This window comes from Epinephelus moara, chromosome 1 (assembly GCF_006386435.1).
Source record: "Epinephelus moara isolate mb chromosome 1, YSFRI_EMoa_1.0, whole genome shotgun sequence".
Lineage (NCBI taxonomy): Eukaryota > Metazoa > Chordata > Actinopteri > Perciformes > Serranidae > Epinephelus > Epinephelus moara.
In genome coordinates, this window is record NC_065506.1 from 37,603,415 (window position 1) to 37,625,822 (window position 22,408).

At 41.6% G+C, this 22,408-nt stretch overlaps 1 protein-coding gene across 1 annotated transcript in view; it reads left to right on the forward strand.

Annotated features, from left to right (window-relative positions):
- Nucleotides 1-15,628, forward strand: part of uacab (uveal autoantigen with coiled-coil domains and ankyrin repeats b) — a 36,784-nt gene extending 21,156 nt beyond the window's left edge. The window contains 14 exon segments of the mRNA XM_050045307.1: nt 74-180; nt 587-768; nt 2,390-2,427; nt 2,882-2,938; nt 3,083-3,190; nt 3,678-3,710; nt 4,669-4,761; nt 5,111-5,141; nt 5,253-5,302; nt 5,630-8,335; nt 8,633-8,785; nt 10,570-10,635; nt 12,483-12,516; nt 12,519-15,628. Of these exon segments, the coding sequence (XP_049901264.1) occupies nt 74-180; nt 587-768; nt 2,390-2,427; nt 2,882-2,938; nt 3,083-3,190; nt 3,678-3,710; nt 4,669-4,761; nt 5,111-5,141; nt 5,253-5,302; nt 5,630-8,335; nt 8,633-8,785; nt 10,570-10,635; nt 12,483-12,516; nt 12,519-12,811 (3,951 nt within the window). The 3' untranslated portion in view covers nt 12,812-15,628.
- The last annotated feature ends 6,780 nt before the right edge of the window (nt 15,629-22,408 follow it).

Sequence of the window (22,408 nt, forward strand, 5' to 3'; positions counted from 1 at the left end):
GACTGTGTTGTGTTAGAGCTGTTGGATGTTGTGGATAGATGTACATGTGTGAATATCTTTTGATTTTCCTCAGGATGGCAGGACACCTCTGGTGCTGGCGACCCAGATGTGTCATCCACGCATCTGTCAGCTGCTGCTGGAGCGAGGGGCTGACATCACCACCCGGGACAAACAGAGCAAGTAAGAAGAGCGGTCATATAAATATCAAGTTTAATAACTGGAAGTCTGTGTTGACGGATGGCGAAGGATGTTAACTTAAAACAAGTCGTGCCATTTGCATTTCTATAGATTTCATTGCAGTGTCAGTCTTTTTTCCCATTAAGTCATTGGAAAATACAGTTAATCGTGGTTTCCCAGCAGCATTTATAACACAAAGCAAAAACTTACTTTAAAATGTAATAGACAACAACTAGATGTAGTGACAAGAACAGAACAAATCAACTCGTCAAACTCCTCACTAGTAGTTGAACAAAATGCATGATGAATGCACGTTTTGATTGATTTTGATAACCTCATATGCATAGCTAGTTTGTGTGTTTTGTGTCAGTCTATCTTACTCATAAACTGTCTTTGTTGATGCCCTCAGGACAGCGTTGATTCTGGGCTGCGAGTACGGCTGTAAGGACGCAGTGGAGGTGTTGCTGAAGAGTGGCACCGACGTAAAGGCAGTTGACGGCTTGGGTCATGATGCATTTCACTACGCTCGCCTCAGCAAGAACGCGGAGCTTGTTGCGATGGTCAAAAGTTACCTGGACAAAGCCACCAGAGGTGAGAAGGCAAAGCAGACTGAACAGTAAAGAATCCTGTGGCAGTTTGTTTGAAACAAATACAAGAAGAGCATAATCAGCATGGTCATTTATTTATAGCAACAAGGAGAAGGATGGCCTCTGAAATGTAAACATCTGTCTGACACGTGACGGTAGCAGTAGTGCTGTTAATTGTCAAGTGATGTCCAGGATATACTTTGAAAAAACAAACAGTGTTAAAGTCGACTTAAAGCTGAGAATCTTGGACTATCTGTTTAAAAAAAAGACAATCTACATACAATTTTTCAAGGTGAAAGGTTATTTAGATGAAGAACAACATGTGCGGGCTTTTGCTTGCTGTATTTAAGCTGCCTTATAACATTGGTATTATAAGTAACAATGCAGCGAGTCACTGACTCTCATAGGCAACAGCAAAGTGTGGCACATTCTGGCTACACCGAGGAAAACACTGTATCTTTAAAACCATAATACATGCGGGCAAAAATATTTGACACCCTGAGGATGTTTAGATTTTAATCTCAGGTTTTAGATTTCCTGTAGAATTATTGTCAGTGCAGCATAAAATAATTTTATAATTTATTTTCTAATGTCAGTAAGTGTTTTCCAACACTTCTCAAATTTAATATTTCACAGTGTCGTCAGCCATAGTCTAGACTTTCCCTGAACATGTTGTCAAGGAACACTGCCTATGTTTACATGCACAAAATATTCCAGACAATTTTCCTGCTAAGCTGTTTAAATGGCTAATGAAAATGAATATTTCATTAATATTCCCATTTACATGCAGCTGTGCACACTCTGATCAATATGCTCCAGCATGTTGTTCATCACATCAAAATTTAAAAAACATCAAAAAGTAAAACAACTGGAATCACTTGTGCTGTTTGCATCAAAATAGGATTTTTCAAAAGTTTGTTTTTTTAGTATGGTGACAAATTATTATTTGTCACCATGCAAACACAACCTCCCTCTTTCATTCCTTCAACCACCCTCTTGAAATGGTCAGCATTGTGATATTTGTGTATATCCAAAAACCTGCTGATATCCAAATCTTTCATAATGTTTAAAAGTAGGTGTGTTTTTCTTCGGACCATAAATGTGGGAACATGTCCAAAGAATGCTCCTGTTACCAGAATACTACTGGCATATCCCATGTTTCCTAATTGGAAAAATGCCTAATTCAGAATATCTAGAGGTTCAGAGTTAGAGCGGGTCGTCCACCAATCGGAGGGTCAGTGTTTCGAATTCCATCTCCTCCAGTCCGCATGTCGAAGCATCCTTGGGCAAGATGCTGAACCCCAAGTTGCTCCTGATGGCTGTTCCATCGGTGTGTGAGTGTGTGAATGGTAACCGAGTAGCAGGTGGCACCTTGTATGGTAGCCTCGGCCACCAGTGTGAATGTGTGTGTGAATTGCTGAATGTGACATGTAGTGTAAAAGCGCCTCGAGTGGTCAGAAGACTAGACAGGCGCTTCATTTACCATTTTACCATTTAACTTAATATTCCATGTACATGACCCTCATCAAAGTTGAAATATTATCAAGGTAGGAATAATAGCGGAATATTAGTGCACATGTAAATTAGTCACTGTCTGAATGTGCTGTTTTCTCGTTTTGTTCCAGATAAAGAGGCTGCAAAAATAGAACAGTGGAAGCGACAGGTAATCCTGCAGCACTCACTTTACTCACCCACTCCATCCATTAAACCTCACCTATTTTACATTGAGGAGCAGCTGTTATTCTCCACACCTCACAACTTTACATATTTTAGAGCACCTTCATGTGCTCATGGGGCATTGTTAAAAGATGACAAAGGTCAAGCTTGCCTCCATTCCTGTCTGGCATTCAAATCCTAAAACACTCCGAGGCATGTATTGTTTAAGCACCCAAAATTCTGCATTTTCTCCCACTTGTTCAATATTTCAGATCATTTTCTTTGACTTGGTATTAGACCTTTTCATATTGATGAACCTGTAGGAAACTCACAGCAGCTCAGATGTGCATGACTGCCATCTAGTGATCATAAGAGAGAGTTGTTCCATAAGCTTTCACAACCTGTGGTAACGTTATATCTTCAAAACATGGTTGTTAAAAAAGATCCTGTCTTGTCCTCAGCACTCAGTGGAGAGAGCAGAGGCAGCTGAGGTTACCAGAAGGGATCAGATCATACATGTAAGTGCTGTATAACGTCACCCTCCCTGTTCCACACAGTTTATCCAAAGTCTAAACCATTAAGACAGTAATTTCCGTAATTCACTGATGAATTATTAGTTGTTTTTTAGCATCCAGTTTATAAGCTTTATGTGTGTGTTTCAGGACCTGGAGAGGCAGAACGAGCAACTGCAGGAAAATCTCAGGAAGTACCACCAGGATCAGAGAGCGCTGGTAGATAAGGTCAACATGCTACAGCAACAGCTCACACAGGTAAACAGAGCAGACCAGTAGAGTACAGTAAAGCCCTCCAAGCATGCTTGCCTTTCTCTACTCACCTGCTTTTTTCTGTTCATGTGTAGATGTGACGTCCTACCAGAGGTTTGAGCGATAAATATAACGAAATCTAATTATAAAAGCTGAGCTGAGTCAAGCTGTCGTGCCTTAATAACGTAGTCCCAGGTTTTGCTGAGTCGTTAATGTTAATGTGATGTAGGAAATGTGTAATTCTGACCACAGGCGTTTTTTCAGTACTGATTGCTGATGTAAAAAATAATGGCTTACTTTGAAATGCTGCATTCAGGGAGCATAATAGATTTTTCGTTATAAGCTACCAGCACAATATCTAATCACAGGTGAACACAGAAGTTCAATGAAATACATTTCAGTGATGCACTGTCAGTTATTGATCCCTCAGTTGACTGTATATATATATATATATATATATATATGTTTATATATGATCTTTTTTTATCTGCAGGAAAAGATCACCGTGGAAGACACTCAGAAAGAGGTATGAAACAAAATTGATTGCTTGGACACTGTGCGCGTCATTCGCAGTTTTCTCAGTTGTTGTCTTGGTTACATATGTTTATAGGAATATTACACTCTATGCACATTATACTCAACATGGCATTATTGTAGCATTAATGAGTGCAGTGTAGAGACGGTGTTCAGCAACTTTACAACCTCTCAAACCTTAAAAAATAAGACAGATTGTGGAAGGATGTTGGTGGTGCTGTGTCAACACATAACTGTACATGTGGAAGTGAAGGGAAGGGAAAAGGAAAGCAGCACAGTCTGAAATGCCACTTGATTGTGTCTTAATAGCACTTGATAACATCTGAAAAGGTCCACACATTCAGGAAACCAGGCCAAGTGCTGCAGAAATAAAAAACAATAATTTCCTGAAACAAATGTAAAAAAAATAAAGGTTCCATTGTCTGAGTCTGAAAGTAGGGTGTTTAGATTTGTGCTTGTGTATGTTTCATGAATCCCAACTGGTCCAGCCACGAGGTCCAGATTTCTCCTTAGTCACTAGTTTAAGGTCCACACAGTTTAATTTATTCAGCATCATACATGCGTGTGGACATGTTGTCCAGCTAGTTTGCTGTCTCTGACAAGTAGCTGTCCGTTAGTCGCTCACTCTACAGCAGGACACGGCACTTCAAAACAAAAGGTCTGTGCTGGATATATACTGTACTTCAAAATAAAGTATTTTTATAAACTTGACATGTTTGCAAGTCACTTACAGTCCATTTTAAACAGTTGAAAAATCAGATAACAGTTGTTAAAGTCCTTAAGAAAGGGTGCGTGGAAGATATTTCTCTCTGTCTGTCTCTCAAAGATGTATAAATATTGAATAGTACCAGTTCAACCAAAGGGTTTGTATACCTTCTGATAACTGATATAAATAAACTGTTCTTGCCATCACGCAATCAATCATTTTGTTTTTCTGTCCGTTGAATCAGAAGGAGCAGTTGAAGGTGTTACTCAGCACCAAAGACAGAGAGGAAGGAGCTCGAGGGCTGGAGACTGTCAAGGTCCAACTCCGGAGCACTTTGGTCAGTGACTTTATATTCATCTGATCCCTACTTTAAGCCTTTAATCCTCAAGAAAACATTGCATCTGTACAGTGTGGTGCTCTTGTATTATATTATACTGAAAGGTTTTTCTATTACTCTGTCCACCCTTGTCATATCAATGAGACTAAATAATGTAGACTAAATAGCAGAAGCTCCATACATTTGAATCAAACCTCTCTAAAACTGAACATGATGACCTTCACGGAGGATTTATTGAACAGGACTGTTATACCAGTTTTAGCTAAGTGTACCTAATAAATGGTGTGTTGAAAAAAATAGAATATGATTTAACCCTTTGTAATGAGTGTGTGTATCTGTATGTTCACAGGGGGACTACTCTGGGCAGTCTGTTATCAAAGGTAAGCTTCCGTCCATTTCTCGAATCACAAAGAAACATTTGATATCATTATTTCAACCTTCACCAGCAGAGAATGAGGAGGTTTGAATGTTTAACGCTGTTTGTCTTACAGGTAAAGAAAACATTTTGGTCAAACAAGCGCTCAGCCTGGACTCTGATAAGGTACGTTTTTATCTGTAGAACTCACACATTCACAGTTTCACATGACCTGCAGACATCTAAATTACAGTGTTAGCGGTCTCTATCAACAATCTGCATACAAATTAAACTTCTAATAAAGTATTAATATTATAATTGGAGAATTATAACTAAGAACTAATCAGTCTATACCAATAAAATTACCAGTTAGAGTAAAGAAACGTGTGGAACCTATTTGTGAATGTATTACAAAGCAATCAAGTACTCTCAAACAAAATGACTTGCTATTCATAAAAATGACTACTAATAATAACTGAATGTGTTTTTCCTCTTTCTCTTCCGATGCACCAGAACCCTGCCATGTCGCGTTCGCTGTCCAGACCTCCAGAGAAGAGTCCTCCCGCTGTAGGCTGGGACCTCTCTGGTGAACTGGACGCACTCCGACATGAACTTGAGGCTGTCAAGAGAAGACAACAGGCGGCTGAGGATGAAACTGCACGACTTCAATCTGCCCTGAACCGTAAAACCCGAGAGTGCCAAGAGCTGGTTCAGAGCCGAGACACCATCCAGAAGCAGGCGGACCAGCAGGTTCAAGAACTGGAGGACGCCTTGGGCGACGTCCAGAAGAGGATGCTGGACTCTGAGTGTAAGGTCAAACAGCTGCAAGCCCATGTAGTCGCTGTGAAGGAACACTTAGGAGGCCAGGGGACAGAAGAAATGCGCGCCCAGCTCCAGGATATCAAGGCCAAGTATGAAGGAGCTTCGGCTGAAGTGGGTCGCGTTCGTAACCGCCTCAAGCAGAGCGAGAAGGCCTTGGAGGAGTACAAGAGCAGCGAGAGCCAGCTGGCAGCAGAGGCAGACAGGCTGAACCAAGAGCTGGGAGCTCTGACTGCAGAAAGAGATGAGCTAGCAGAACACCTTCTAGAAATGGAAACACACCTGAAGGAGGTCCAGACTAAACATGGCAACACGGTACCTGCTGAGAAGTTTGACAACATGAAAAACCTGCTGACCAACGCAGTTGATGAGAAGGAGCGTCAGATCGCTGAGCTGAGGGAAGACTATGATCGTGTGCTGGAGGAGGTGGCTGAGCTCCATCGAAAGCTGGACGGTCCTTCATCCCAGGGAGGACCGGGGGCGATGTCTGCTGAGGAGCAACAGAAGATACAGGCGGCTCTGGAAGAGCAGAACGCTTCATTGAAAAGGAAGTTGGTTGATGTGACCACCAGAAGCCAGGCTCTAATTCAGGAGGTCGAGGAGAGCGAGGAGGAGAGAGATTTGCTACGAGAGCAGCTGGAGGAGCTCAACAGCAGGATTGAGATGGACTTTGTGCCCATGAAGTTGCATGATGACGCCCGGAGGAACATGGTGACAGCTTTGGAGGAGCTGGAGGACAAACTGGTGGAGGCCAGTGAACGCTATGGAAAAGCAGAAGCGCAAGTCCAACAGCTTCAAACCGAGAGGGCCACACTGCAAGAGAACGTCAGCAGTCTCCAAAGTGCCAGCGAGAGACGCCTGAGTGAAACCGATGCTCTGAGGTCTCAGAACGCCGACCTGATGAAGAAACTTGAAGTTTTGGAGAGGAAATGTGAAGACAGAGATAAAGAGTGTGTGCAGCTGTCCACGCAGAGCCTGACTCTGAAACAGAGCTTGGAGGGAGAGTACGTTCCCAGACAGCAGCACGAGCAAGTGAGGATGGAGTTAAGCTCCACCTTAGAGAGCGTTAAAGCAGAGATGTTGAAGTTGGAGACCAAAGGAAAAGAAAGTGGGGAAGAATTGAAGAATGTGAAAGAAGTAAATGATAAGTTGAAAGAAAAGTTGGAGAGAGTCCTGTTGGAGATGAAAATAGATTATATGAGCGTAGAAGACCACAAAGCAGTTGCAGACAAGTTGAACGCTGCCGTGGTCGAGGCAGAGAACAGAGCGAACGAAGTGTCGGCAAGGTATGTGTCAACTCAGGAGGAAAATGTAAAGCTTACTGAAGAACTGGAGGCTCAGAAGAGAGAACTTGATACCATACAGGAGGCTATTCAGTCCAAGTTTATCCCAGTGACAGCGGCTCAGGAAAAAGAACACTCTTACGGCGCCCAGGTGAAGGAGTTGACGGCCAAGCTGTTGGAAATGGAGGAGAAGTATAACAAGGAAAGGTCTGCTGGAGAGAGCAACAAGCAGGAGAAGGAGAAGCTAAAAGTTGAGATTGAATCTGTTCAACAGAGACTAGACTCTGCTGTCGTTAGCAGTGAAAAGCACAAGAATGTGGAGGAAGAGTACAAGGCTAAATTTGAGGATTTAACTCAGAAGTTTGTTGACTTAGAGCAGCAGCACGAAGAGGTGACGCATCAGAACGCTGATCTTCAAAACCAGAACGCCTTCAGCAACACTCAGATCCAGAATCTCCAGGAGCGTCTGAAATCAGAGTTGACTCGGATAGCAACATACGACACAGAGCTGAAAGCCCTCCATGACGCCATGCAACAAGCCCAGGCTGACTGCAAGAAGGCAAGAGAGGCTCAGCAGGAGGAGGCCCAGAGGGTCTGTGCCTTACAGAAAGAAGTTCAGGAGCTGCGCGGGGATCAGACGTCTCTGCTGCAACAACAGGCCAAGACCAAGGACGCCCTGGAGGCTGAGGTCGCTAAGCTTCGATTGGCTCTCCGCGAAGAAGAAGAGAACGGTGCCCAGAGGGCTGAAGATGTATCTGCGCTGCAATCTGAACTCCTTCAGGCCACGCAGGCTCTCGAGGATGTTCGTGACAAGGAAGACCAAATGAACCAGCTGAAGAAGGAGAAGCAGCAGCTGGAGGAGGAGGCTGCCAACCTGAGCAGCAAGCTGCTGAGCTTAGCGGAAGAGAGCGAAGAGGCCCATCGGGAGGCGATGCAGGCGAGGGAGGGTGAGAGCAGGGCCCGGACAGAGATGGAGGCCGTCCAGGAGAAGGGACACGCCATCGAGAGAGAAATCAGGGAGCTGAAGGAGAGATATGATGAGTCGCTCAGCACCATCTGTGATCTTCAGAGGAGGATTCAGACATCATCTCAGCAGACTGAAGCCAAAGACAAGAAGGTAGTAAACATGTGCCAACTTTGCTGTCAGACATTGGTTTGGTATTTAAACAACTTTTGGTACAGGCAGTATGTGTGTTTGAGAATAGCCTAATATAACAACATGGATTTAAAATGTGATAGTCCGTCATTGAAAAGTTTTTGTTTGGTTTTACTTTTAAGGAAAAAAGAAAGAAAGAAAATCAGATTTGTCTCTTCTTCATTAGATAAAATTCTTCTGTCAGTTTTGTCACATGGTTGATGAAATAATGAAAAATGTTTTAACACTGATATTTGTGTGCCTTTGTGTGTGTGTCAGATCACAGAGTTGCTGACAGATGTCGAGCGATTGAAGCAGGCACTGAATGGTCTGTCCCAGCTAGCATACACGAGCAACGCACCCAACAAGAGACAGACGCAGCACATCGACACACTCCACGCTCAGATCAAGAGCCTACAGCAACAGCTGGCTGTGAGTGGACACACAGAAAATTATGTACATGTGCATATTCTGCTTTATTCTGCGGCAGTAGCTCAGTCCATAGGGACTTGGGTTGGGAACCGGAGGGTCGCGTGTTCGAGTCCCCTTCCGGACCAAATATGGAGCGTGGACTGGTGGCTGGAGAGGTGCCAGTTCACCTCCTGGGCACTGCCGAGGTGCCCTTGAGCAAGGCACCGAACCCCCAACCGCTCGGGGCGCCTCACCAAGGGCAGCCCCCTCACTCTGACATCTCTCCACTTTGTGCATGTGTAGGTCCTGTTTGTGTATGTGTGTGTCTTTCGGACCTGTGTGTAATTGACAAGCAAGAGTGAAAACATTGAATTTCCCCTCAGGGGATTAATAAAGTAAATAAACTTAAACATAACTTAAACTTATATTTAATTTACTGCACAGTAGCTGTCTTTTTGTGAGAGACTGATTGAAAAACAACAACAATACAGTCTTAATTTAAACATACAGTATGTAAATTTCTGCCACTAGGGGTCTCTTAATAATACAAGACGAAGCAATGCTGTCATTGCAGTGAGTTTCTCCCAGTTAGCATTCCTTCAGTGTTCATTGTTTAGGAGGTTTTAATTGGAAGCTGAATTATCCACAGAGGTCTCCTCCTCTCCAAAACAAAAGAACCATGTGATTTAAACCAGTAAAAACACTGAATAAAGCAGTTCCATGTTACAAATCAGTGTTTCGCCTACGCTGTTCGGCACATTATAAAGGGCCTGCTATCCCAGCCTTTGTCAATGTGTGCTCACCTTTTTTCTCTTACAACTGAAGATCTAGACGGTTTTTAAGGGGAGCTGAATTATCCGCAGAGGTCGCCTCCTGATTTAAACCAGTAAAAGCACTTCATAAAGCTGTTTCATGTTAAAACTAAATGTTTCTCCAGTGGTCTTTGGCACGGCAGGGGCTGGAGCTGAGCTGCTGCAATGTTTGCTCAGCTTGTTTCTCTAATAACTGCAGATCCATTGACTAAAGACCTTCATTTGGTTAAAACAAATAGTTGACAAAGATCTAAAAATGTGGCTTAAAACTGGATAAAATATCAACAGCTTCTGGTGGACAACCACAACCCTGATGTATGTGCAAAGGGGATAAGATGCCACTGACAAGCGACAGGGATTAAATGACAGATTTCTCTGGGTTTGAACATTGTTGGAAACATTTGGGATGATGTAAGCACACAAGTCAAAAATAGATAACATTGGTCTTGTTGTTTTTAGAATATTTATGCTGAAAAAATGCAAATTATATCTTTAAATACATCCTGCAAAGTGATATTTGCAATATTTTTTTGTTTTAAAAGTTAATGCAGCAACATGGGGCATTTGGCCTCAAGATCATGAATCTCCATGTTAATCAAAGAGTGCAAGATTAATAAAGGCATCATGTGGGGGGTATTTTGGTTTATGGTTCATCAGGTACTTCATAGAAAAAAAATACAAAAACTACATTAAGTGACTGATTAATAATAGTGATCCCACCATGTTTATCTCCTTCACTCGGGAAGTAGGAGTGAATATAAGAATTTGAACGTGCTAGCAGACATCATGACTTAAAACTACACAAAAACAACGGATAACCAACTTTATTTTTTCAAAAAATGGTGCCGTTCTTATCCTAACATTTAAATTTAGCTGAAAGAGTTATAATAATGAGGACAGAATTCAGTGACTGCACCACTATTTAACACCGGCCATTTGTTGGAAACATTAACCACCGTGTCGTCTCCATGTCTTTCTCTTCTGCTTCTGCAGGATGCTGAGAGGCAACACAGGGAGGTGGTTTCAATATACCGAACCCATCTTCTCAGCGCAGCACAGGTAAGTTCCTCTCACTAATATCTACTGAAGGCGAGAGTCGTCTGATTTTTATTCCCATGAATGGCCTTGATTAAAATAACATAGCATCAGTTATTCAGACAGTTTTCTGACGACCTCACAGGAGCATGTTCAGAACAACAGGGATAAGGAGGTCGAGCTCACAGAGATTCAGTGATTAGATTAGAGAGCAGAGTTCATGAAGGAATAATTGAGCAGATAACGTGACTTGATGATAAATTATTTAATGAAAACACTTTTCATTAAAGGCAGACTCATGCATTGAGTATTTAACATGCACTGCATCAAGCCTTGGACGTTTCCAGCAACACTTTTCTGATTTTTATAATTAAATTTGCTTTTAAAACTTCCCTTCACAAATGTTATTGGCTAGTGGGAGCATTTTGCTTTCCACATGGAACAGAAAGAAATTAGGAGAAATTGAGAGCTTTCACAACAGCTGCAGCACAGCTGTAGTCAGTGAAGGGTGATATGACACACTGGCATCGCAGATTAAAGAATAAACAACCACACCTTTGCAAACATTAAATGATGTATAGAAAAGAGTGAATGTTTATGTTTATAAAAATCACATCTGTTCATTGACATCAGTCAACTTTTAGCACCTTGTCTGCAGGTACGTTATGTGTTTACACTACTGTGAAACATTGTGTGAAGGTGTCCTGATTATTTGAGGCAGCCATTGCCGATGGATTGGAAACACGTAATGGGTAATGGTTGGAAATCCTGTGGGAGCACGCTGCAGATTTATTTATCCAAACAGGAAACCTCAAAAAGGCAAAAAGCAACAAAACATGCACTCAGGTCAAATCATGTAAAAATATGTAGATGTAAGTGCACAGTAGCTGTCAGGAGCTGAAGCACACAATGATCTGTGATGTGAGGAATGGAAAACCGAGCTCGCAGTGACTGTGTTTACTCGCACAAAATATTCTGTTTCTTGCCCTTACTCCGAAAATGACATTATTTATTCTACTCTCACTCATGAAAAAGACCCCAAAATACTTGAACTCTCTCGCTTGAGGCAGTAACTCTCTTCCCAAACCAGAGGGGGCAACCCACCGGTTTGTGGCAGAGCATGGCCTCAAATTTGGAGGCGCTGACTCTCCTCCTGACCGCTTTACACTTGGCTGTGAACCGCCCCAGTGCCTGCTGGAGGTCATGGTGTGATGAAGCCAACAGAACTACATCGTCTGCGAAAAGCAGAGATGCAATTCGGAGGTCCCCAAACTGGACCTCTTCCCCCCTCCGGCTGCGCCTCGAGATCCTGTCCATCTATGTCCCAACCCTCACCTATGGTCATGAGCTCTGGGTGATGACTGAAAGAATGAGGTCACAGATACAAGCGGCTGAAATGACTTTCCTCTGTGGGGTAGCTGGGCTCAGCCTTAGAGACAGGGTAAGGAGCTCGGACATCCAGGAGAGCGGCTGCTCCTTCACATTGAAAGGGGTCAGTTGAGGTGGTTCGGGTATCTGATCCTTGGCGCCTCACATTGGTGGTGTTCCGGGCACGTCCCACTGGTAGGAGGCCCCGGGTCAGACTCAGGACATGCTGGAGGGATTACATATCTCATCTGGCCTGGGAACACCTTGGGGTCCGCCAGGAGGAGCTGGAAGGTGTTGCAGGGGAGAGGGACGTTTGGGGTGCTTTACTTGGCCTGCTGCCCCTGTGACCTGGCCCCAGATAAGCGGTTGAAAATGGATGGATGGACATGATCCATATCAAATTTAGAATATTGTCATATTCGGAATAATATTATATGTGCATATGAGAATTATGGTACAAGTGGATTAATTGAAGCTCATCTCTGCCTGTGTTTCTCTCGTAGGGCCACATGGATGAGGACGTCCAGGCCGCCCTACTACAGATCATCCGCATGAGACAGGAGTTTGTGTGTTAAAGCTTCCTCTGACAAAACAGATGCTACCTGCTGACTCAAATTCACCATTCTCACATCTCCCACGGCTGAGTCCCCTGCTGTGGCCCCTGTGGGTGCCCAGCGTGTGTGTTTGTCAGTCATACAGCATCCTCTCTGCCCTGAAATCCCCCCCTTTTTTTGTAGTGTGGCTGCACTTTGGTTCCCAGATATCTGAGGGCCTTTTCACACCTGAAAGTCCGAACCAGGGTTCATATTTATGTTATATAGTGTACATTTGATCTGGTTAGAGTCGGTTTCAAGTTGCAATTATGCAGCGTACTAAAGACCTATACATGACATACCTACGTTCTTTCGTCATGACCTTCATATGCTGCTCTATCGTCCTTTGGTATCCCCTTCCTCTCATTCTTTGGGAAAATAATTCAGTTTCGAAATTTTTTAAAGTCGTCTCGTCCTCTCCCCTGGGCACTGTGGCTCATTTTGTTATGTTGTGTTGTTCATGGACAAACTGAAACCTGCATAGTCCATTCACTACCACTGACTTCACTTACTACTTATTTCTCCTCTGCTTCTATCGCCAACACCTGTCTGCTCTGAGCGCAGCCACTACACACAAGGTGCTAAACTACTCTTATCACTTGATGACAGCCTGCCAAATGTTTCTGTAATTGGTCTGATTGGCCTTTCAAAAAATGTTTTCACACCAAAAACAAACCAAACCATTGCTCAGTTTGATCCTTGCTGAGACCACCTCTTTTTGCTGATGTTCAGCTGTTTGGTGTGGACCGTGGTCACACCTCTAACTCTGGTTGGGCTCAAACTAAAAAGTCCGAAAGTCGGACCAAACGAGGTAGGTGTGAAAGGGCCCGACATCTCTGTGCTGTGGGTGAAAGTGAGTAACTTTAGATTTTAGATACAAATGTGTTGTTTTCAACTTCAGTGAATGAAAACTCATTTTACTTCAAGCTGTCACTGTATCAATTTCTGCATCAAACTGACCTGTGAAATCATTTTGACTCAATGATCTTCATATATGCAGGAACATTTTTCAGTTTTTCTTACAGTGCAGTCTGTGAAAATGAGATTCCATACATTTATGTTCAGTCTGTTCTAAATGATGCAAATCTGTGCAGCTTTATGCAGCATTAACTCATTATATTCAGTGATCATGGGAGTCATGTTAGATGTAGGTCCCTCTCATAGATCGCTCACCGCTGAAATGCTCAGCTGAAATGTAAAACGGACATGAACACAAAGACCACTTTTCACATTCCCACCTGACCGTCAGCTCTCATACAGTACGTTTTAGTGTTCAACAGCATGTTTGAGGGATAGATACACATTTTTAAAGTGGACCTTAAAGGATGAGTTCACAGTTAAAGGAGTGAATGCTGCAGTAGGTTTAACTGTAATTATTCCTCCTGGTTATTCTGGACACAAAAAGATCGTTTAAAAAATTGTGAACCTGTCCTTTGATACAATACTCACATGCCAACATGTGCATTGAAGGAGTTACTGGTCCCTGTAGACTGACTGGTTGTGAAGAGATCTCTTGCCCTTTGAGATGTGCGTTTTTAAGTTTTTGTGGTGATTTTGTTTCTCACTCTGCATGTGGGATTTTACTACCTTGATTGCTTTTGAAAAAATCTTTGCATAAAATACACCGAGCTTTGTATGCGTCGCCTTGTACTGGGTTCAGCCATGCTGCAAAATCTTGGTTAGGTAGCCAATTTTTGTTGAATCTCCACTTTCCAGATGTCGTATAGGGCAGTGGTTCCCAACTGGTGGGTCGCTGGTCCATTCTGAGTGGACTGCAAGTTACTCATGAGTGTGTCCAGTTTGTAAAAAACGCACTTTATTTTGAAGTACAGTGAATTTCTTGTGCAGAGCTTTCATTTTGAAGTGCTGTTTCCTGCTGTAGAGTTACTGACTAACAGACAGCTACTTAACAGAGATGGCAAACTAGTTCAACAACATGGCCAAACGCAAGTATGATGCTAAAGATAATTAACCATAGGACCCTGAGGTAATGACTAAGGAGAAATCTGGACCCCGTGGCTGTTTTTACATTTTACATGAGAAAAATAACAAATCCTACTGTCCATGTCTTTGCATTTTAAGACTTAAAAGATTTATTTAAGATGTTTTAATACTAATTAAGGCCTTGTTTTTAGATTCGTGAATTTAGTGTCCTATCAGACTTTTTCAAGGATCAGCAGGAACCCTGTATTATAAGATTAGCAGTATGAATTAGTTACATCAAGTGGGCGTTTTTTAAGGTTATGGTCTTTTTTTTTTATAGTATGAGATTCCCTTTTTGTGTGTCCTTGCTGAGCTGCAGGGACAACACTTCAAGAAGAAGGGTGAATTTTGCTGTAAAATCTCTGATTTTTGAAGTTACCCGCGTGATTTTATGAACTGACTGCAGATATTTGTGATGTATGTTTGCACAGACAGAGGACTGTAGATTTGTCCCCCATCTCTTACACCGAAACAGCATTAGTAGGGGATCCTGTCACATCTAGTGTGGACAGAACGACTAATTACAGCATCCATTAACTCTCTTAATGCACATGTGGGCATCTGAGTGTTGTTTATGTGAACCTATCCTTAAGCTTTGTTCATGTCACTTGTAACACTTCAGCTTCTTGATTTAGATGTTTCTCTTTTTCATTTTGTGGCGCAGTCATCATCTCCTGGAGGTCCAAACTTGTGTCAGAATCATCCAAAGACCCACAGAGGGTAAAACAATCATCCAAATCTAAAACTAGTCACCATTTTGGTACATGGTGGATAGTAATGTGACAGATCTGGGAGTCATGTCACTCACAGTCTTGTTACAGAAGTCTGGACACGGTTTGTGCTGGATTTGAGTCATGGAGGAGTGTGGAGTGGAGCTCTCTGTGCTGTGTCCTACAGTTTGCAGTGGGATGTCGTCCTTTTGTTGAAACCAGAGTGTCCTCTAGTGGAGAGACTTGGCAGGCCAGGTTGATAGAAATTGTAATAATCAGTGTGGCCCAGGGGTAGGCAGCTGTTGTTTTTGGTGGCTGTAATATCTGCTGGGAAATTTATTATGAATCCAACAGTGTAGAAAATGAATGTGAAACTAAACAGAGCTTTGTCTGTCTGTTGCTTTGCATCACTACATCTAAACCAAACCCCCTTTAAAGAAGCAAGAAGCTGATTTAATAAGTTTGATTTAATGTTGACTTAAAATAAAACCTAATTTCCGCAGCAGTGAACTCTCCTAGAACAAGGGCTGCGTACCCCTGAGCCAGCTCTTTGTGACTCTTGGTGGTGTCGTGTAGTGGTGTTGTGATTGTTGAGCGAGTCTCTTATGCCTTTACACTGATATATTTTTCATAGCTTTGTACTTCTTTAATTACTGTACTACAGTGTGACAATTCTGATATTCAGCAGGTCTGGAAGTAGAACGGCACAGAACACGTTCAGGGTAACATTTACTGTAGATGTGACAAGAATAGAACTGATTATTTATGTAGATAGACAAACCCCCTAACGATTAGCTATATGAAGCACTCCTGTCTTTAACTTTCAGCTAACACACTTCAACAAGTCAAATTTATCGCTCTCTGTTTTTATATTTTGGCCAAAAACTCTGTTTACACCAACAGATAGTTTAGAAAATACCTCTTTGCATTTTGTTATGCAGATGTTAGGAATTAACACTTCCTGTCTTCTCTCATCCATTAACATAGACTTTAAACTGAATCCAGTTAAATCTCTAAATAAATATACTGTATACCAATCTGTTTAAATTGGTTGATGTCTTGACAATAATATCTGTGTTTGTGAATCAGTAATACAAAATCAATAAAAGTGCCTAACATAGAAAACTACTTCTTTTGTTCTGTGTGTTTTGTCATTACTTAAGTCACACTACAGGTTTGGTCGTGACTGAAATATTCTACAGGTATACTGTGCAGGGTTGTAAAAACACCCATGCAAAGTGAAACCAAAAGCCAAAGCCAGATTTGCTCTCATTTGGCGTTTCGCCTCGCTGTATTTGCATTTATCTTTTTTTTTTTTCTTTTTTTTTTGAGTGTGTTTTGTTTTTATTTTTTGGCACAGTGCTTCTTGGATGCCTGCTGCTTAAGTTCAGCACCAGAGGTCTCATTTATAAACTTTGCACACACACAAAACGAGGCCTGAAAGAGGTGTATGCCACTTCCCACAGAAAAGTTGTGATCTATAAAAACAGACTTGATGGGAGAAACTTTGACCCATGCTTACAAACATTTTAGAGACAGTAAATTGGCGACAGATGGTGAGTTGTGAGCCTGATTGTAGAAATTGTCTAATATGTTTTGCCACACACCATTGTTGGCTTTGGTCTGTGCATACATTTTTTTAATATGGATCCTACGCATTGTTTTATAAGTAAGACCCCTGGTTACTACCTTCTTATAAAGGCCTGAGCTCACCTGAGCACGGCAGAGGTACACACACAAAGAAACTAAGAATATACAGGCAGAGGGCAGAGTCTGTGTGAGTCTATACACTGTTTTTAAAGAAAACTCCTGCATAGCATAACTTTAACAACTCTTGGGTGGATTGCTGTGGATTTTTTTAAACATTCATGATCCCCAGTGGATGAATCCTGCTCACTCTGGTGACCTCTTGACTTTCTTATCTGACCTCAGCAGTGGGTCAAAGTTTTCACTTACTCTATGAAACACCCCAACATCTACTCAATATTGCAATGAAATGAAATTTAAGATCTGACAGCCTTTCATTGAATATAGAAACATTACCTTAATCAACTGTGGACCCACTGTAATCTCTGAACAGGCTCCATGGTAAGCTCATAGTAATGTCCAGGTACAATGGTTGAGATATATTCACGCATTTAGTGACGAGAGTCACAAAATAGATAAGTGTTTTTGTTTTTTGTTGTTTTTTTGGGTTTGTGATGTTCATGCTAAATAGAAAACCTTAAAATAAAAACTTCAAAATATATGTTAAAAAATGATGGATTGGAACAGCTTTGGGGCTCCCTTCACTTTTAATACTGTTTGTTTTGTGCTAGCTAGCAAATGTTAGCATGCTAACATGCTAAACTAATGGTTTAGATGGTGAACACCAGTATGTTAGCATTGTCAGTCTGAATGTTAGCACGCTGATGTTAGCATTTAGCACAAAGCGCTGCTCTACAGTCTCATAAAGCTGTTTATTTGTATTTTATTTACCCCAAGAGAAAATTGTTGAGTGGCAGTTGCAGTACAAAGTAGGAAAGTTTGCAAATATATATATATAACCAAAAATATAATTACCAAAAATATATTGGTAGGTGGTTTGAGGGGGAACGTTATCCCCCATGTTAACAAGACCGAAATGGCGTCCCTCTTGTTAATTTGCCATCCTTCTCCATCCTGGTCTGGGTACAGACATCATTAACAAGAGGAGATTTTTAGCTTTTATTTCTAATTATCAGTATTGTTTTTGTGCTCTGAATATTTAACAAAATACGTCACATTACATTAAGACTGTCACTGTGCCACCATTTTGAGAAAACGGCCTTCAAAACTTGCACTGTGGTGGCCGCAAAGATACATGACGCAGCTCAGTGGGCTCTAAACTGGGAGCGCATGCTGTACTTCAGGGACTGTCCCGGAGTGAAAAAAATACACAGAAAAGCTAGAGGACACTTTCACCTTTAGCCGAAGAGGTACAACGAAACAAGCGTACCCAGCAACACAGGTGCAGAAAGAGAGGGATATGAACGTTGGAAGAACTGCTGTCAGTTTGAAGGAAGAAGTTAGCTACACAGTTAGCAATGGACTTTACACAACAATATTCACAACTTGGGTTTATTTATTTATTTATTTTTAATGAAAACCCTTTTTATTTGTTTTATCGATGGGAGCTTACGGATTAAAGGATGGTAATTAATCAAGAAAAGGACACCTATGTGGGCTTCAGGACTGCTTCAAAGGTAAGGTTAATCTTTTAGCGTGCTGGTAACTTAAATGTGAATTCATTATACTTTAGTGCTCATGTTTTCCGTAATTGAACTTCACGATTGAATTTTGGAGAATCTAACAGAGCTAACGATGTATAGCATGTCCGCATTGACACAAATTTAAAAATTGAATGTTGTATTTTGGTGCGCCATGCTAGCTGCTTACAGCTAACGTTAGCTCACGTTTGGTTTAAAGAGATTTTAATGTTTAATGTAAAATGTAGACTTTGTTTATTTAAAAACAGACGGAAACCCACTGCTCAAACTCTGCCTGGTTATTATAAGCCTAATATTCATAATTGTAGGGAGACACAGAGGGAGGGAGAGTGGTGCTGAGTAGGACCAGAGTGTAGTTTACAGTTGTTAGCTGCTAGCTTGTCATCATGTTTTTACAAGTTCAGAATGTGTTGTCTGAATTTGGTGACTTGCAGAAAATGCATGACCCCCCCATCCACCATAAATTAGTTTATAGATTTTCAAAACTTACCCTTTGATGTTTGAAAGTTAAAAGTTAACTATGAAATCCTGGAGTTGAAAAAAGCCTCATATTTTCACTCTTTTAGTTTGTGTAAACTAGTATAGTAAACTATAGTGGCTAAGCCTAAACTTAAAGCCGCTGAGGAGCTGCATAGACCGGCTCACCTTACATAACCGACTGCTGTTCATTTTTATTTAAATATATCTTTTTATTTGCTTGTTTATTTGACAAGATCAAATGCACAAGACATTGTTTCATAATACAAAGAAGATGCCATGCATAGAGGTTTCTAGCCATCGCAGATTTGCAACCCCTGTCCCTTGTTAGGCTGATAGAATTAAAACAGTAAGTTTAAGATTACTGAGCACAGAGTGATTCAGTACAATAATACAACATATACAGTAAAAGACTAAGTCAAAGAGAAGACCACAATAAGAACAGAGACAAAAACAATAAACAATGACTATGTTATTTAAGTATTAGGGCTGTGTGTGTTTGTCTGTACATCCCCACACATGTATGTTCATGCATTGTGCTTAATGCACTTGTGTGTATGCATTTATCTGTGTCTTCACAGGCTTACTTCAGTTTCAGCCAGTACTTTCTTTACATGTGTGTTGAAAACCCTGAGTTGTGTCAGTTTTTTAATTTCAGATAGTAATGCATTGCACAATTGTATCCCTCTTACTGAAAAGGTTGATTGACCAAATGTTGTTCTGCGTTTTGTGCTCTACACTTTCCACTTGTTAAAACTGTCAAAACGTAATATGTTGTATTTCTGTAGAATTAGGCAGTGGTGCCATCCAGCAGGTCCCCCTTCTTCTTCTTGTCTAATCATAATTTATGTCTCACCACTGTAGGCTGCAGTGAAAACCATGTAAGCATCCATGAAATTGTCCATAAACCGTTCAAAGGAACAATATCTCAACATTACATTCAGCAGTGTACACCTGGCTTGACATGGCCTGGTGTTGCTGTCCAAAAACTATATGTGCTCCTCCATCTAGCAACATCTGTCACTGAATTGATGGTTATCTATATTGACAGATACCCATGACAGTACAGTGACCCCTACAGGACAAATTGGCATCCCACATACATTTTACACCATGGATGGCTCCTATAACCATATTAATTTCCCAATTAAGTTATGTTTTTTTATGATCGAAGTGTATGTGGGACATGATGTGTCCAGGGACTGTTGGAAATTTAAAAATCCAATGATAATTGCTGTTTTTACAGTTTTTGGCTATGGTAATAGGTGTGAATTTGGTGATATTATATTGGCGTCGGTGGCTTAGTGGGTAGAGCAGGCGCCCCATATACAAAGCTGTTGCTGCAGCGGCCCGGGTTCGACTCCAGCCTGTGGCCCTTTGCTGCATGTCACTCCCTCTCTCTCCCCCTTTCACGCTTGTCTGTCCTATCGATTAAAGGCGAAAATGTCTTTAAAAAATGTAGATTTCCTTTAAAAATCTGCGTTTAAGTAAATAAAAAAGTACAATCATTTAAATGTGTGTGCCCCTTCTCTCAGCCAAAATATAAAACTTAAGTCCTGTTCCAGTGCTTAAAGAATTATTTGCGATGCCTCCCCTTTTTGCACCCCCCCCATAAATAATAAACACTCCCTTGTTCCTGTTTTATTATAGCCTTAAAAACATACTTTGTCCATCAGCTTCATACTGTGCACAGTGATGTTCTACATGAACACATTTTCAGCCAAACTCAGAACAGTTGTTTTTATTTCACATGAGAGATTTCTGTATTTGTGTTGTTGTCCTTACTTTTTTAAAGTGTTGGAGACATTGTTGGAAAAATGTGATCGCACAAACTTCTGTGCACCAGACAGGGCTTACCAATTTTTTATAATCAAATTGTTTTACAGTTGTGAGGTTTGTTTTCTTAAGCTGCCAGATGAGCGCCCAACGAAACTGACCAAACGACACCCACACAGTCTGATGACGCACATTAGCTGGGTTTCTTTTCCTGTTTGATTGTTGCTCATTCAGTCATGAATATTTAATATCACACAGAAATACAAAGTATTCAGGGGCTTTAAGTCATACAGTATGTGTGTGTGCTGTTAGCTCCACACACTCTTACTTCCCTTGTGGAAACAGCTCAGCTCATGTGGTTTCACTTTAAGTACAATCAACCCAGGAATGAGAGCGAGTAGCTCTTTGGCACACGGTGCTCACTTTTATCTTTGAGCCCATGTCTCTATTGATTTGTCTGTTGGTCTTTTTTCTCCTCACAAGATTTATTTTTCATTAAAGCTCTTTTCAACGGGATGCTGAGAACAGAGGTCAGGGCTATTTCAGTTATCTCATTTCAGATAAATTCAAGGCATGCACAGTCACTGAGCACAGGGGAATTTTCCATTTAAAAAAGCACAGTGTGGTTGAATTGGCCTGAAAATAATCAAGATTACTAATACTTACAAAAAAATCATTAATACAGGCTTCAAGCAGAACTTGGAGTTTATGAGTAAGACCTAATCCAGCCCTTATCCCATCCTCTGTTCACACACACACAAACACAACATGCATACACACCCTCTAATTGATACAAGACTTGTCCTGGGTTTGATTTCTTTGAGAAAAGCTTGCTGGTTTCAAGTGGCAGCCCTCCCTCCTCTCCACTCCTCCTCCTTCCTCGGTTTTATGATTCTCTTTTTTGCGGTCTGCGCTGAATAAGCTGTTCTCAGCAATTATGGCAAATACAATTCAATCTGTTGGTAGATCTCTCTTTAATCTCATTTCCAGGGTCCTAATCAGTCCCATACATCCACTTGCGGCCATTTGGTTTACCATTGTAACCCCTTTCCCGGCCGCAAAGAATCCCATCTTTATAAAATTCGTCATCCCGAGAAGGATCAGAGACTTTATTTATGTTGGAATAAGCCCCGGCCGTCCACCGCATGCCTCATGAGTGGTAAACTGGCTGAGGAAGCAGGCGGGTGGTTATATACACATCAGATACACGCCCACATCTTTGCTTCCAGTCCTCTGAGCTGTCACGAATGTTTGTTATCTCACACAGCAGTCTGCCACCTCTGCGGCACTCGTTCCCCGGAGGAGCTGCTTCGCATTGTTTTCCGTACAGAAACTCAGAGGCCTCTTCTTGTGTTGTACGGAATTGTGACAACTTATTGTTTTGACTACCCCACACATTAAACTTCTTTTCTCTGCCTTCACTTTTATCACCTGTGCGGTTGTTTTTACACTTCATCTCCTGCATGGCCAGATCAACCTGCCTGGGGGCCTCAGGAAGAAAAGTCACAATTAGGCCCCCCATTACGTCCGAGTTGTGCAGTACTCCACCGATTTAACATTGTTCTCCTGTAACATTCGGACTCATGATGGACTGTCAGTCAAAAAACATCAGTCACCAGAAGAAAATGTTGACATTGCACAT